This window comes from Acanthopagrus latus, chromosome 1, assembly GCF_904848185.1.
Source record: "Acanthopagrus latus isolate v.2019 chromosome 1, fAcaLat1.1, whole genome shotgun sequence".
Lineage (NCBI taxonomy): Eukaryota > Metazoa > Chordata > Actinopteri > Spariformes > Sparidae > Acanthopagrus > Acanthopagrus latus.
In genome coordinates, this window is record NC_051039.1 from 981774 (window position 1) to 995880 (window position 14107).

General features: G+C 44.6%; 2 protein-coding genes across 3 annotated transcripts; both read right to left on the reverse strand.

Moving 5' to 3' along the window:
- Positions 1-590: 590 nt before the first annotated feature.
- Positions 591-9033, reverse strand: gtpbp2b (GTP binding protein 2b). 2 transcript variants are annotated; one of them, XM_037105926.1, is made up of 12 exons: positions 8564-9033; positions 7667-7693; positions 6996-7180; positions 5886-5997; positions 4820-5017; positions 4298-4472; positions 3510-3729; positions 3251-3386; positions 3043-3101; positions 2427-2646; positions 1732-1896; positions 591-1658 (listed from the first exon to the last, which is right to left on the reverse strand). In XM_037105926.1, exons 1-12 carry the CDS (start codon positions 8747-8749, stop codon positions 1464-1466), a joined length of 1878 nt encoding a protein of 625 aa, XP_036961821.1. In that variant the 5' UTR covers positions 8750-9033; the 3' UTR covers positions 591-1463. The 2 variants fall into 2 exon arrangements, with proteins under 2 accessions (XP_036961821.1, XP_036961828.1); XM_037105933.1 differs by having other exon boundaries at positions 2475-2646; positions 8564-9011.
- Positions 9034-10146: 1113 nt separating this feature from the next.
- On the reverse strand, positions 10147-13810 carry LOC119023854 (E3 ubiquitin-protein ligase TRIM39-like). Its single transcript, XM_037106087.1, has 2 exons — positions 13704-13810; positions 10147-12845 (listed from the first exon to the last, which is right to left on the reverse strand). Exon 2 carries the CDS (start codon positions 12834-12836, stop codon positions 11190-11192), a length of 1647 nt encoding a protein of 548 aa, XP_036961982.1. The 5' UTR covers positions 12837-12845; positions 13704-13810; the 3' UTR covers positions 10147-11189.
- Positions 13811-14107: the final 297 nt, after the last annotated feature.

The following is a 14107-nucleotide window of genomic DNA, read 5'->3' on the forward strand; positions in this document are numbered from 1 at the left end:
CCTCAGGAGGAGGAGAGGAGGACTTTATATCCTCAGGAGGAGGAGAGGAGGACTTTATATCATCTGGAGGAGGAGAGGAGGACTTTATATCCTCAGGAGGAGGAGAGGAAGACTTTATATCATCAGGAGGAGGAGAGGAGGACTTTATATCCTCAGGAGGAGGAGAGGAGGACTTTATATCCTCAGGAGGAGGAGAGAAGGACTTTATATCATCAGGAGGAGGAGAGGAGGACTTTATATCCTCAGGAGGAGGAGAGGAGGACTTTATATCATCAGGAGGAGGAGAGGAGGACTTTATATCCTCAGGAGGAGGAGAGGAGGACTTTATATCATCAGGAGGAGGAGAGGAGGACTTTATATCCTCAGGAGGAGGAGAGGAGGGCTTTATATCCTCAGGAGGAGGAGAGGAGGACTTTATATCATCAGGAGGAGGAGAGGAGGACTTTATATCCTCAGGAGGAGGAGAGGAGGATGACCGCAGTTAGGAAGGAAAAAAAAGTGAACTGTGGATGTTGAGAGTCTGCAGATGATCCAGATCAGAAGGGATTCGTCATCATGATTAAAAGTGAATAAAGTGCAAAAGAACGGAGTAAAACAGAAACGAGCTGCTGTGTTTTTAATCTGCAATGTAAAAACTGAAACAATATAATTCTGTCCAATCGAATCAGTCCAAATTCTTGTGGAGCTCCGGAGGTGTCGAGAATCGTCTTTAAAAAACTTGTGACAGCAGAATTCGTCACATCTTTATGAGCTGCCCTGCAGCTGCCGAGCTAACATGCTAAGTAAGCTGGGTAACGTGCTAGCGAGCCATAGAAGCCAATTTACACTGAGGAGTATTTGTACGTGAGGGGACATCCTGTCAAGAACTGACCCTCAACAGCCACCGTGCTCCACAGAAACCACAACATGTTTTAAGTTTATGAGCTGAAACATGCAGACTCAGCGTTCTGGTCCTAAATGTTCTGATCCACCTCAGAAACTGCAGCTCCTTGTGGAAATAATCCCCCTCCTCGCGCATCACGTTAAGTCTGAGTGTGTAGAGAAGCTGCTGTGCTCTGGAGAGGTCGACCTTCCTCCTCTGCTCGTCTGAACGCACACCACCGTTCCTCAAATCCCTCAAAACAATCCCGCTGTCTTCTCGTGAGGAAAACGAGCGTCTTAAATGATCAAACTGTGGCACGGCATCAGATTAACCGTCCAGGCTTAAGTCCACTGAGGTCAGCCAGCTTTAACTCAACACACGAATGTCTGCTGGCAGGAAGATGAAGCTGATGATGTTGATGATGATGATGAGGGAGTCTCTGACATCACAACGGGGGCGAATGAGGTCAGAAGTTTAGATTCATGACAGGAGGATTAATACGCCGGCATGTGGCGGGACATTAAACCCGATCAGATGACGTCTGACCAGTCAAAGTTCTCACGGAGCTCAACATCTGTCGACCCTCTTAAGACGGCGGTCTTTAAAGCTCCTGCAGGTTCTGGTCGTGGCTCTGGTTCTGGTCGTGGTTCTGGGAGGGGGGCAGCAGGCGGGTGACGTGGCCAATGCCTTTGGTGACGCCCTCCCTGAAGAGCAGCTTGGCTCCCAGTCGCAGGTACTCCGGGTGTTTGATGAAGCGGAAGCGGACCACGGCTCTCTCACCTGTACGCAGCTCGTCCTGCAGCGAGAGGAGGCGTTACACACAAACAGCCACAAGATGGCGACCAAACGTCCTGTGATCTATAACTGACCTTCCCGTGAAGACACTCCACGGTGGCCGTCTGCCGGACGTTGCCGACGTGCACGGTGACCTGTGAGCCCCGGCGGAAGGTCTTGGCGTGGAAGAGCAGGACGATGGCGGCTTCAAACTGACAGCAGATTGTCGGGTTCATCTTGGGGCTGACCATCACCATACCCTGCGACAACCAATCAGAAACCAGCGTCATCACCTGTCAGGGCCTGAGACAGATTCAGTCACAGACATCTGAAGAACTTGTTGTGGTTCAAAATGAAAGTTCTTATGATTTATGGATAAAAACCTCAGCAGCAAGCAATGCTTTTATTCATCTTTATTAAAAGCCATGACTTGCTCATCCAACCGGAATATTAACAAACCTGACGACTGTTGAATATCTAAAAGTTTGACATCACCTGGACATCGCTAGTGAACACTGAACACTGAAAAGACGTTAATTATCTGACATCGGGACATCAGAGCGAGGAGGACGTGGGTGGACATTATGGTCTAGGCCAGTTCCCTTATTGGGATCAAGTGAAAGACGACGCTGGCTCCTGACAGAAACAACCTTTTAATTTCAGTCCAGGTGGACGATCTCTCAGAACGTTCTGGAGCTGGTTCTGGAGCTCTGACACACTGACACCAACTGCGAATTTGGACCTTAAAAGAGGTTTTTTCTCTCAACTTCAAAGCAGAAAACAGACAAACCTGGATGGAGTAAAAACTGCGGACTCTGTGGGTCATGTGACCTCTGACCTTGCGCAGCAGCGAGCGGTCGAAGCTTCCCAGAGCCAGCGTGGCGGCCTGTCCGGCCCTCAGCACCCTGCAGGCCGAGCGGTTCCTCTGGATGCTGCCCACCTTCAGACGCAGGAACCGGCCCTCGTCAGTCGGCCCGACCACCAGCCGCTCGCCCTCCCGACACACTCCGCTGAGATACACACAGGGGTGTTATTACTGCAGGTCCGTCTGGTCTGGTCTTAGATTTAGGATGTGGTTCTATACTCATACATACTGATGTTGATTTAAAATCACTCTTATAGATGTTTTACTGTATGTGAGACATGTGGAGGATAAAGACTGATGATCAGGACATTTTTAGGGTCGAAATACGTGAGTTTGAGTTTTTCAATCAATGAAACTTTATAAATCTACAAACAAATCAAAAGGAACAAAATATTAAGAAAACAGAAACCTGAACATCTTCACTCGTTACTGGTTTTAGAAACAGGCGGCAGCACATTCGTTAAGAACAGACGATTCCATTTATCAATCAATCAGCACCCAGCAGCCAATCAGAAGAGTCCAGACCCTGAACTGATCTCACCTGTACAGAGTTCCTCCAACCACCGTCCCCACATCAGGAACAGAGTAGATCTCATCCACCTGCACACACACACACACACACACACACACACACACACACACAAACACACACACACGATGGAAATCTATGAGTTTAAGTTTGCCAATTTTGAAAAGTGTGTGTGCGTGTGCACGTGTGTGTGTGTGTGTGTGTGTGTGTGTGTGTGTACCTGGAACTCAGTGAGCTGCTGCATCAGCTCCTCCTGCTCCTTGCTGTTGCTCAGTGGAGGGAGGATGTTCAGGAACACCTTGAGGAGGTCCAGACTCTCTCCAGACACACTGGACAGGGTGAAGATGGGTGTGATACTGCACACACACACACACACACACACGCACGCACGCACGCGCACACACACACACACACACACCATGGTGAGGGTAACCATACCGACTGTTTCTAACATTCGGTTCTTGTCTCGTCTCTCTCACCATGCCGACTGGGTGAACTGCTGTGCAGCCGTCACGGCGTCGTCAGGGTTCAACACCACCATGGGAACCTTGTTGCAGCCCGGTTGCTTCAGGACTCGCTCCAGCTGCCGGACCGTTCGCTCCACGGTGCCGCGAGAGCACAGGTCCACTTTACTGACCACGATGAAGATGGGAACTTTGAGCGCCATGGCCAGGCCCAGGTGCTCCCGGGTCGTACCGGCTGGACGGGGGAAGAGCAGGAACACCGTGAGCATGTTGATATCAAAAAACAATACTTCATTACCCAGAAGCCTTTACTGCTCGTCGTTTATTCATTTATAATCATCTCACAGTACCTCGTGTGCACAACAGAATCTAAATAAAAAGACATTTCTCTTCTTCTGAGACGAAACAAACAAATGAAAATGTTTTAAAAGGTTTGTAAGTTTGACATAAAATCAGTTAGACTGATGCAGAACAATCCTCAGCCACAACCAGCGAACTCTCAGCTTGGTGGTTACAGAGGTCGAACAGAGACGGAGTGTGAAGTCCATCAGTCACAGCAGAGTTTCATAAACCAGCTCCAACTCTCAACTCAGAGCTGATCACTTCTGACCTCTAGTGGTGAAGCAGAGCAGAGCAAGGTGGAAGTAACAGACTGAATATAAGCTCCATGTTGCATCGTGAGATGACTGATGATCTTCTGTTATGGACTGTTGTGAGTCAGATCAATCAGATCATGATGGATTAACATCAACAGGCCTGAAACATTTAGTCAATTAGCTGTTTATCATTAAACTGCTGCTCACCGATGCCCGTGTTGGCGCTCACCACCAGCATGGCGAAGTCGGGGCAGTAGCTGGTGAGGCCGAAGATGGTGGTCTTCAGGTACTTGTGGTGTCCGGCCAGATCGATGAAGGTGATCATCTTGGAGGAGCTCTCACAGATCTCCTCGGCTGTCCGAGACTCGCTGTAGTTCACGACCTGCACCACCACGACAACCGTTACCAGGCCCAAATGTTTATTAAACTCTTCTGATGAGTACGACATTTTGTTAAAGGAACAGTTCAACTAGAGCGTCAAAAATAAGATTTACTGCTGAAGAGAAAAGTACAAAATATTCACTTCAACCATCTTGAGATCATTTGTTGGTTGTTTTAATTGATTTGCTCATTTTGCTCAAATAAGATCTTTGTCATCATCTTAAAGGAGCACAATGTAGTTGGTGGATAAGAAATTCAAACTGCTGATTCTGGATCAAAGCTGAAAGTGTGAAAAAGAAAATCTGCAGGTTCTGTTGGTCTTCTCTGCCTGTGTGCAGTCGGGCTCACCTCTCCTTTGCTGTTGAAGCCCAGGATCTCAAAGCTGATGCTGGACGTGCGTCCCGTCTGGATCTCGTGCAGATGTCTGAAGAGGTTGAGTCGCGCTCGGCCTCGGCCGTTGTCCAGTTCGCCCTGCGTCAGGACGCCCAGCAGCGTTGACTTCCCCGAGTCCACGTTCCCCAGAACCGCCACCCGCAGGTCCAGGAACTGTCCCGGTCCAAAACAACATGAGGGAGGACAGGGATCATAATCTGAATAGGCTTCTGTTTACAAGAGGCCTGCTGCTGCCGGCACGCTGTGAGATTCACTGTCTTCAGCCGTATTACTTGGGTTTGGACCACAACAACCTCACAAAGACCGTTTAGAGGAAGTGATCTCTGTCTAGTGACTAAGTCTGGAGCATCGATACCTGAGCCTGAACCGTCAGGACGTGTTGGGAGGGGCAAGGATGAAATCAGTCGGATCATCTGACACGATGCGTTCAAGGTCTTTTAGCGAAAATGTAGCGTCAACATAATTAAATATATCACAGAAACCAAGTGATTACTGATGATAAGTGATGGACCACCTGCTCGTGCCCTGTTTCGTCCTGAGCTTTGTTATTTACATGATGCAACACAAAAGACTGACGTTACTTTCCAGGCAGCAAACACTCATTCAGCTTTAAATCAGCTGCTGCGGGTCTGGACGTAAAAAACAGAACCAAGTGGAGGTCACGGTCGGGCCCAGTTAGTCCAGTTCTGGCAGGAAAATGTGGTGAACGTGATCTGAGATGATCCGACCGACTACGAGGTGAAGTGATTTTCATGTGTGTGTTTTTTTTAAAAGATGAAAAGAAACAAAACCAACACACAACAAACTCTTTGGGGAAATTCTACTCCATAAATGAGCTAAAAATAGTGCTTCAGATTTGTAATAAGTAAAATAATTAAACTGATATTAATGAGATATTGTGACAAGTAGTTACACAAATAACAGATCTGAACTTTTTGCAGTAATGAACTCATCGACTGATTCAGAACGGACCAGACAAACTGACGGCAGCAGAACCAGGACCTGGAGGACGGACTCTCACCTGCTGATCGTCGGGAACTTTCCGGACCAGGACTTCAGCGATTTTGCGGGTGTTTCTGTCCAAGTCGTAGTCGACCTCGCGCTCTCTGAGGAGGGTGATGTCGGCACCGACTCTGATGACACACAGAAGGAAACCAATCGTTACAATCATTTCTCACCTTGGCAGCTTTTAAACCTCTTTCTAGTGTTTTGCTCATAAAACATGTTAAATTCAACATCATCTTTACACAGGAGAAGATTTTATCTCCCTCTCAGGTAAACTGCTCCGAGGTTACAGGAAGCGAATGCATCACAGTGGAGGGTTTAAAAAAAATGCTCCCTCACATGATGATAACACAGCTTCCACTTTAACATGGTGTCGTTCACACTGAAACTCATCCTGTGTTCATGCGGGAAACACTCGTACTTGTAGGTTTATTCTTTAACTGTACAAGAGATCCAGACATGTTGTATTAGTCAGTGAATATATGTAGATGTACAGATTATATCAATTTGACTGAAATTAAATATACAACTGAGACTAATCTAATATTCTCTTCAGTATATTTCCATGGCTACCAATTTACCTCAGTTTAATTTCCTGATTTTATCATTGTAGTAACAAACTCTGAGTGTTTCTGTGTCCAGGATCGTCTTGTGTTGTAACACCTGACAGCAGAACATCACCTGCTGCAGGTGTGACATCATCCTGTCTGATATCTGGACAGTTTGTTGTAGAAAGACGTGTTTTAGTATCTTAACTTCATCTTAAACTTTCTGTCTGTGTCTCTGCCACAGTTTTTGTTCACGTGTGGAACTGTTTCTGCTTCACTCTCTGATTCGTGTTTTGACTCTTGGCAGTATTACGTCCACTAGCAGAGTCACCTGTTGACGAACAGACGACCTTCATCAGGGAGGAAACAAGCCAATAACAACAAGTCCAGCGAAGAGAGTTCAACAACACGAACAAACCTCCCAGAAGCAAGTAAGAAGCAGTTTTAAGAACATGTGAATATTCTTAAATGAGACCAAAAGTCTCTCTGACGCTCACGAAACCTTTCAAACTTCATTAAAGAGAGACGTCTATATTCTACAGATGTGCTGATCCAGACTCTGGATCCAGGAGACCTACTTCTCTGCCATCCTCTTCAGAGTCTTCAGCGAAGCCTTCATGTCGGCCTCGGTCAGGCCGACCAGCAGGCCGTTGTCCTCCACTCCGATCTGGTAGACGGCCTCGCCGCGGCCCTCCTGCAGACGCCACTTCAGCTGCGTGGCCAGATGCTCGAAGCGGTACTGAGTGGGATTAACCAGCTTCAGCTACGACAGCAGCAGAGACGGAGCAACGGAAACAAGATGGAGGAGCAGGTAAAACAACCCGCAGACGACAGTCTTTACACATAATGTACAGACAAAAACTCTAAACCTTTAAACTGGTTCATAAAACAGTAAAAACTCCAAAGATATTCAGTTTACTGTCACATATGACAAAGAAAAGCATCATATTCACATCTGAGGAGCTTCAAAACAACTACAACAAATATAAATGATTATCAAGATAATTATAACATCATAACTTCTATATAGATAGTCATCATTAAACATGACTTTAATCTGGATAAGTAGAAAGAAATATGTATAAACAGCTTTTCCCCCAAAAATACAGTTTGATTATCTTTGTAAAGGACGTTCAGCACTTTTTAAAAACACTGACGGTTATAAAAACATCTCAACACTCAAAATAAAAATCTGACGTAGAAGTTTGTGGTGGTGAGAAACCGGAGCAGGAAATGAGGAGCTGGTTACCTTATACTCAATGTTTCCTTCTTCAGCCTGGAAACAGAGACAGAGAAGACGGATGAGGATGCTGAAGGACAGCTTAATGTCAAAAAGACTTTACATGACTTTACACTATACAATAATGGAGTATACTATCTGTCTGACTCTGTTCTGGACACACAGAGATCACACTGATTAGTGAACTGATGTGAAGCGGATGATGGTTTGTTCCTAACTATAGAAACACCACAGCTCCTCATGACAGCAGCAAGATGCACCTCCTCCTGCTGCACGCACATTTCTGACAGAGAAGAAAATGTCAACCGATTTCTATTAACTATTCACGCAATTTAAAGTTGGTTTTAAAAAAAAGACGTAACAGTTGACATACAGAGCCTGACTCTAACCTTTTCCTACATCTGAATGACAAACTTTACTATTCGGCATTGAACTGATTTGCCTGTTTGTCTGTTTACACGTTTGTTCCCCTGGTTTCTTCAACCTACATAAGCGTTGGCTTGAAGCCTTAAAATAATACTGCACGGTAGAAACTCAAAACAGTCAAGAACACACTACTTCTTATTGTTGAAGTATATGCCGAATTATTAATTAGGCTTTAATTTATCAGAAAAGACACTGAGGCAACTTCTATGCTCTATGTGCCATAAACATTAAGACAACAATGTTTTTAATTGTCAGATATTTAAGCGGAGTTTGGTGTGACGTTGTTGCAAAGTGACCGCAGCGGTAGACGGTGGCGGTATGAGTTCCTGTCTGAGAGTGACGCACACGAACAGCTTCATCACGACATGTTGCAGATACTTTATTGATGGTGTGAAGCTACATGTGTCAGTAGTCTGAAGCTAGCTGCTGCAGCGCCGCTAGCTAGCTGCGTTAATCCGCGGGCTAACGAGCGGAAGCTACCTCCGGAGGGAAATACGGCGGTGGTGTTTTGTTGTTCCTGTTGTTCTTTTTATTCCTTCTTCTCCTCCCTCGTTTGCCTCTTCTCGTTCGTGACTTTTTCGACGTTTTCTTCCCGTTGTTACCGGAGCCCTGTCCGTGTCTGTTGTGTCCGGGCGACACTGCACCGCACTCGGACAAATCCACCATCGCTGCGCTCAGGGTGTCACCGGCGGCCTGCAGCTGGAGATCAGCGCGAGCAGCCTGAACTCACGGTGATAAAACATGTGATGATGTTCATTAAACTCCTCTTTCTGCCATCACGGCAGCGAACACTCGGCCTGCCTGCAGCCTGCAGCCTGCAGCGGAGGATGCTCTCTCCTCAGCATCATCAGCGCATCACACTGCGTCACACACAAACAGCTCCGCTACCGGATGTCACTTTCAAAATAATCTCAGACAGCAGTCGAATAGGAAACGATCTTAAATGTCAAAGTAAAAGTTCACTACTACTTATACTTCACGGCCGAATGAACAAGAATAACTAAATAGTTAGGAATGTGTTGTACACAACGTTTCTTGTAGTTTACACAGTGTCTCCTAGTGCAACAAGTCTTAAAATTGTCGTTTTTTCAGGGAGTCTTCTTCTGGTTCTCTTCTATTGTTCTGATGAGCTCGGCCTGGCTTCTCTCAACAGTTACCTTCAGAGAAGTGAAGACCTGAACACCTTCTGCTATCTCTCTGTCTGCATCGTTCTTACTGAGCTTCACTGAGTCCTTGATCTCCTGAATCTTCAGTCGTCTCTTCTTGATCATTTTCTTAATTTCAGCCTCCGTCTTCTCCAGTTCTGCCTTCTTTTCTTAAGATTCTTCTTTCAGAGGAACAACATCATGTGTCTTGTGGTCTGAAACTGTACAAAGCATACAGACACACATCTGGTCGGTCCTATAGAACAGCTCCAGAAGTTTATCCGCTGCTTGGCTGCAACTCAGAGGAAAGTTAAGTTTAATTTCTGGAGTGTGACGTTGAAATTCTCATGTTTCCAGTGTTGCTCCACCTCAGGTTGTGTTTCCTCATGCAGGTTTAGACATGAGGACAGTTGCATTCATTTTGCACAAGATGAGTTACATCTCTGAATATGATCTCAAATAAAAGTCAATCCAACATGTGAGGACATATCTTAGCAGAGAACAACGGTCACTTTTGAGTCCTCTGCAGCTCTGACACAATCTCACAGCCAGTCCAAAGTTCAGCTCATTATCTGTCCTGTGTTTTTAAGTTGTGTTTCCTCCTCCAGGTGTAGACATGATTAAATATTTAGCACAAGGTGAGTTTGATCTTAAGGGAGACTTGTTGTTGTTCTGCCTTCTTTTTCCTGCAGCCACCATAAAGTGTTACTAAATGCATTAAACAAAAGTCACTCTTTAGTCTTTTACAGGTCTGAAACAATCTAACAGTCAGTCCACACATCAGTATTTGTCCTGTAATGTTTTCTTTGTGAGACTGAGTCAGAGGAAGTTGAAGTGCTTCCTGTGTTCATGTTTTCACAACCTGTGCTGTGATGCTGACCTCTAGTGGCCACACGAGGGAAACACATCTGACAGTAGTTTAATTTAGCACAAGGTATGTTTTATTCCCTTTACAGTAGCTCATATACATTCAGTATATATGAACATTTGTTTTGTCTGAGGAATGATGCAGAGACTCAATGTTATCTGATGACCAGGGCAGTCAAACACAGGCCGAACTGCCACCCAAAGTGCTTTTTATAAACCATCAAAAATAAAATCATGACAGAGGAACAAGTCAAAGACACAAAGGTCAAAAGGTGAATTACTATAATAGCTGAAATATAATTTATGCAGATTTAAAAATGATTTTAAGCAACATTGTCTTGCCCAAAAAGTAAGATCTTAAACTGGAAATAAAGAACAGTGACAGCACAATCTCATCCATGGTTCTCATCCAAGTTAATTTTCACCAATGTTATGAATAAAACAGATGTTGAGTCATTGTTTCAATCAGAAAATCATTATTCAGAAATCATAAATCATCAGTATGAGAAAGTCTCTCATCATTGTGCAACAGCAACTCATTATTTTGAGTTAAGTCATTATTTGAGATACTAAGGCATTTTGAGAACATACAGATTTTTTTAGAGTATAGAAGCTTCCATGTGATGAAAAAAGACCCTGAAAGTCATCATAACGAACACCTTTGTCAACACAGTGATTCAGTATGTCATAATAATTACTCATGAAAGCAACAGAAGCTGCATCTAAAGGCTTAGTCTGATGTATCACAGCAGCTCCAAAGCCACTTCAATCTGCTCGGTTTATAAATCCCCGTCTTTTAAGATTTGTCTCACCACTTTGCTTCTACTGCAGAATACTGAACTTTTTCTGTACAGGTTCTAACCCTGAAGCTGTACAACACACTGAGACACAATCACATAGAAAGATTAATCAGATTCAGATGAAAACAGCTTTGCGGTGTACGAACGCTACGAAGAATAACAATAAAATAATCACCTCATCATCGTTTGGTTTCATCAGGATTGTCTGCTGTTACTGTATCAACATACGAATACTCTGTCTGATCTGTTGTTGGCAGCGCTTCATAGTTCAATAAATTGCTGGTCATAAAAATGTCAGATAGTTTGACTGACAGGTGAGATGATCAGAGGAGCAGAGTTTCTACCACCATCGTTCCTGCCCGGACTGAAGAATGGGAGGAGTTTCTCAGTGAAGCAGCAGCCAGTAAAGGAGAAGATCAGAGCTGCAGCATCTACGTCATAAAAGGAGACCAGACCCTCCTCATAATCCACAAACACCCCCACCTTCTGAGGCCGAGAGGCCAGAGACAGACTGACTGAAGGGTCAGCAAGAGCTCTGTACTCATGTCCGTTTCTCAGCCACAGACTCCAGTAACCCTCGTCAGGACTCATTTTGACTTCTCCCTTCCTGTTGATCGACTCTCTGGCCACTCCTAGATTCCATTTAGTCTTTCTTCTAACCTGAACCTCAAAGTAAAACCTGCCTGAAGAGAAACTCTGACTTCCTAAAACAAAATTATAATGAGAAAATCTGTCTGGGTTGTCTGGGAGATTCTTCTTCCTGTTACCATGACTGACTGTTTTCCCGTCATCAGACAGGAGGAGCTCAGGATGTGCTGTATCAGCATCAAGAGTCACATCCACTGCATACTGCTGGACCCTCCTCAGCTTGGACTCAGCATACAGCTTCTTCATCTTGTTACTGAGTGTTTCCTCCAGCTGAACCAAAGCTCTCACCACAGTCCCCTCATATGACGAAGGACGGGTGCTGACCTCCGTCCAGTCCTTGGTGGGTGGGACATCCTTCAGGGATGGGAAGCTTTGTAGAAGATGAACGTGGTCTTCAGACTGTGAGAGCTGCTCCAGCTCACTTCCTCTCTTCTTCAACTCAAAGATTTCTTGTTCCAGCTCTTTGATGAAGATGTCAGCCTGTTTCTGTGTTGTTCTTTGGCTCTTCTGTATTCCATCAATGAGCTCATTCAGGCCTCTCTCAACAGACTCCTTCAGAGAAGTAAAGACGCGAACACCTTCTGCTACCTCCATGTGTGCATTTTCCTTGCTGAGCTTTATTGACTGTTTGATCTCCTGAATCTTCAGTCGTCTCTTCTGGATCATCTGATGAACTTCAACCTCTGTCTTTCCCAGTTCTGCCTTCTTTTCTTCAGATTCGCCCTTCAGAGGAACAACTTCATGCATCTTGTGGTCTAAAGCAGGACAGTGTGTGCAGACACACATCTGGTCGGTCCTACAGAACAGCTCCAGAGGTTTATCATGTTCAAGACACATCCTGTCCTCCAGGTTCTCCACAGGGTCGATCAGCTGATGTCTTTTCAGACCTGAAGCTGTGAGATGAGGCTCCAGGTGAGTCTGACAGTAGGAGACCAGACACACCAGGCAGGACTTCAGGGCCTTCAGTCTGGTTCCAGTGCAGACGTCACAGGGAACTTCTCCTGGTTTGGACACTTGTTGCTCTGAGCTGCTGCTGCTGGCTTTCTGTTGAGCTGACTGTCTGAACTGAGAAACCATCTCAGAGAGCAAAGTGTTGACCTTCAAGTCAGGCTTTGTGGTAAAAACCTCTTTACACATGGGACATCGACACCTGTAATTAATACTCCAGTTTTTAATGAGGCAGGTTTTGCAGAAGTTGTGTCCACATGGTGTGCTGACAGGATCAGTGAACACATCCAGACAGATGGAGCACAGAAACCGATCTTCAGTCAGCAGACTGCTGGCAGCAGACATGTTGACAGTCTGAAGACAGACGACAAAGTTTTATCAAACATTTTGTTTTATGTGCATTTAGATTCTTGCATTATTGAGATTATACCAACAACAAATACTTGAGTTTTTAATTTTTTTAATTTGACCTTCAGAGCTACATTTAACAATGCTTGTGATTCTCTGTGTGTTCAGTCTCACCTCACCTGTGTTTTACTTTTCACTTGACTGGATTAAAATTGAGTCGATGATGTCAGAAAATAGTTCAGACAAGTTTGAAAACGTGAAATAATATATATGTATTAAGGTAAAGAACTGAGATCAACATTTTGTACAGTGACACTGAGATGACATCATGTGGTATTTAGGAAACCAAACAGGCTCAACAGGTGTCACACAGATAGAAAACCTTGAGGTCAATGCAGTACAAATATCTACTGGGTAAATAAAACCACTGAATGAGAACACAGCCACTGAAAAGTAGAAAACATTAGCTAATTTTTAAAAATGATTAAATGATGTTGTTATGTATATAGATGCAAGATGCTTTTAAAAATGATTCTTTGTTCGGGTAAGAATGATTCATTGTGATTCATTTAATGACCGTAAACATTCTACAACCACTATTTAAATGAACACATGAATGAAAATTATCCTCAGGGGTTTTTTTTGGATGTTTAGGACTCAAATTCAGCTCCAAGGTCCAATTTTGTGTTTTTACAAAACCCACAAGCATGTAAATGTTGTGAGTCTGGGGTGAGTTGGCATGAGTCGACCCACAGATGTGTTAAACTTAACTGAGATGTCCGTCTGATAAGTTTATGAAATGAAAACACTTCCTGTCTGACTACAGTAAGTTCTGTGTTGGTGCTGTTTGCTGACTGCACTCACCTGGTTCTGAATCTGCTGTGGAGAGAGACCTGATGAATTCAGTTTAATATTCCCTCAGACAGAAACACAGACACTCTGCAGCTCTGCTGACTCTCACTAACTCTAAGTTTCATTTCTGCAGAGTGACGCTGGAGCCTCCTCCCTCTGGTGCTGCTCCGCCTCTCACTGCAGCTCTGTGGCCGCTGTGTTTCCTGGTGAAGACATGATTACAGATGAGTGTTGAGTTCAGCCCTGCTGGTCACAGCAGGGAAACACTGACTCCACTTACAGAGAGACTCCAGTTTCAAAATGTTTCACTTGTACAGATTCAAATTCTGCACCCAAACTCAGCATTACATTAATGATCGTGGTCACAACAGTTAAAGCAGCAAACAGAATCATCATGTGATGTGATGATGATGAGA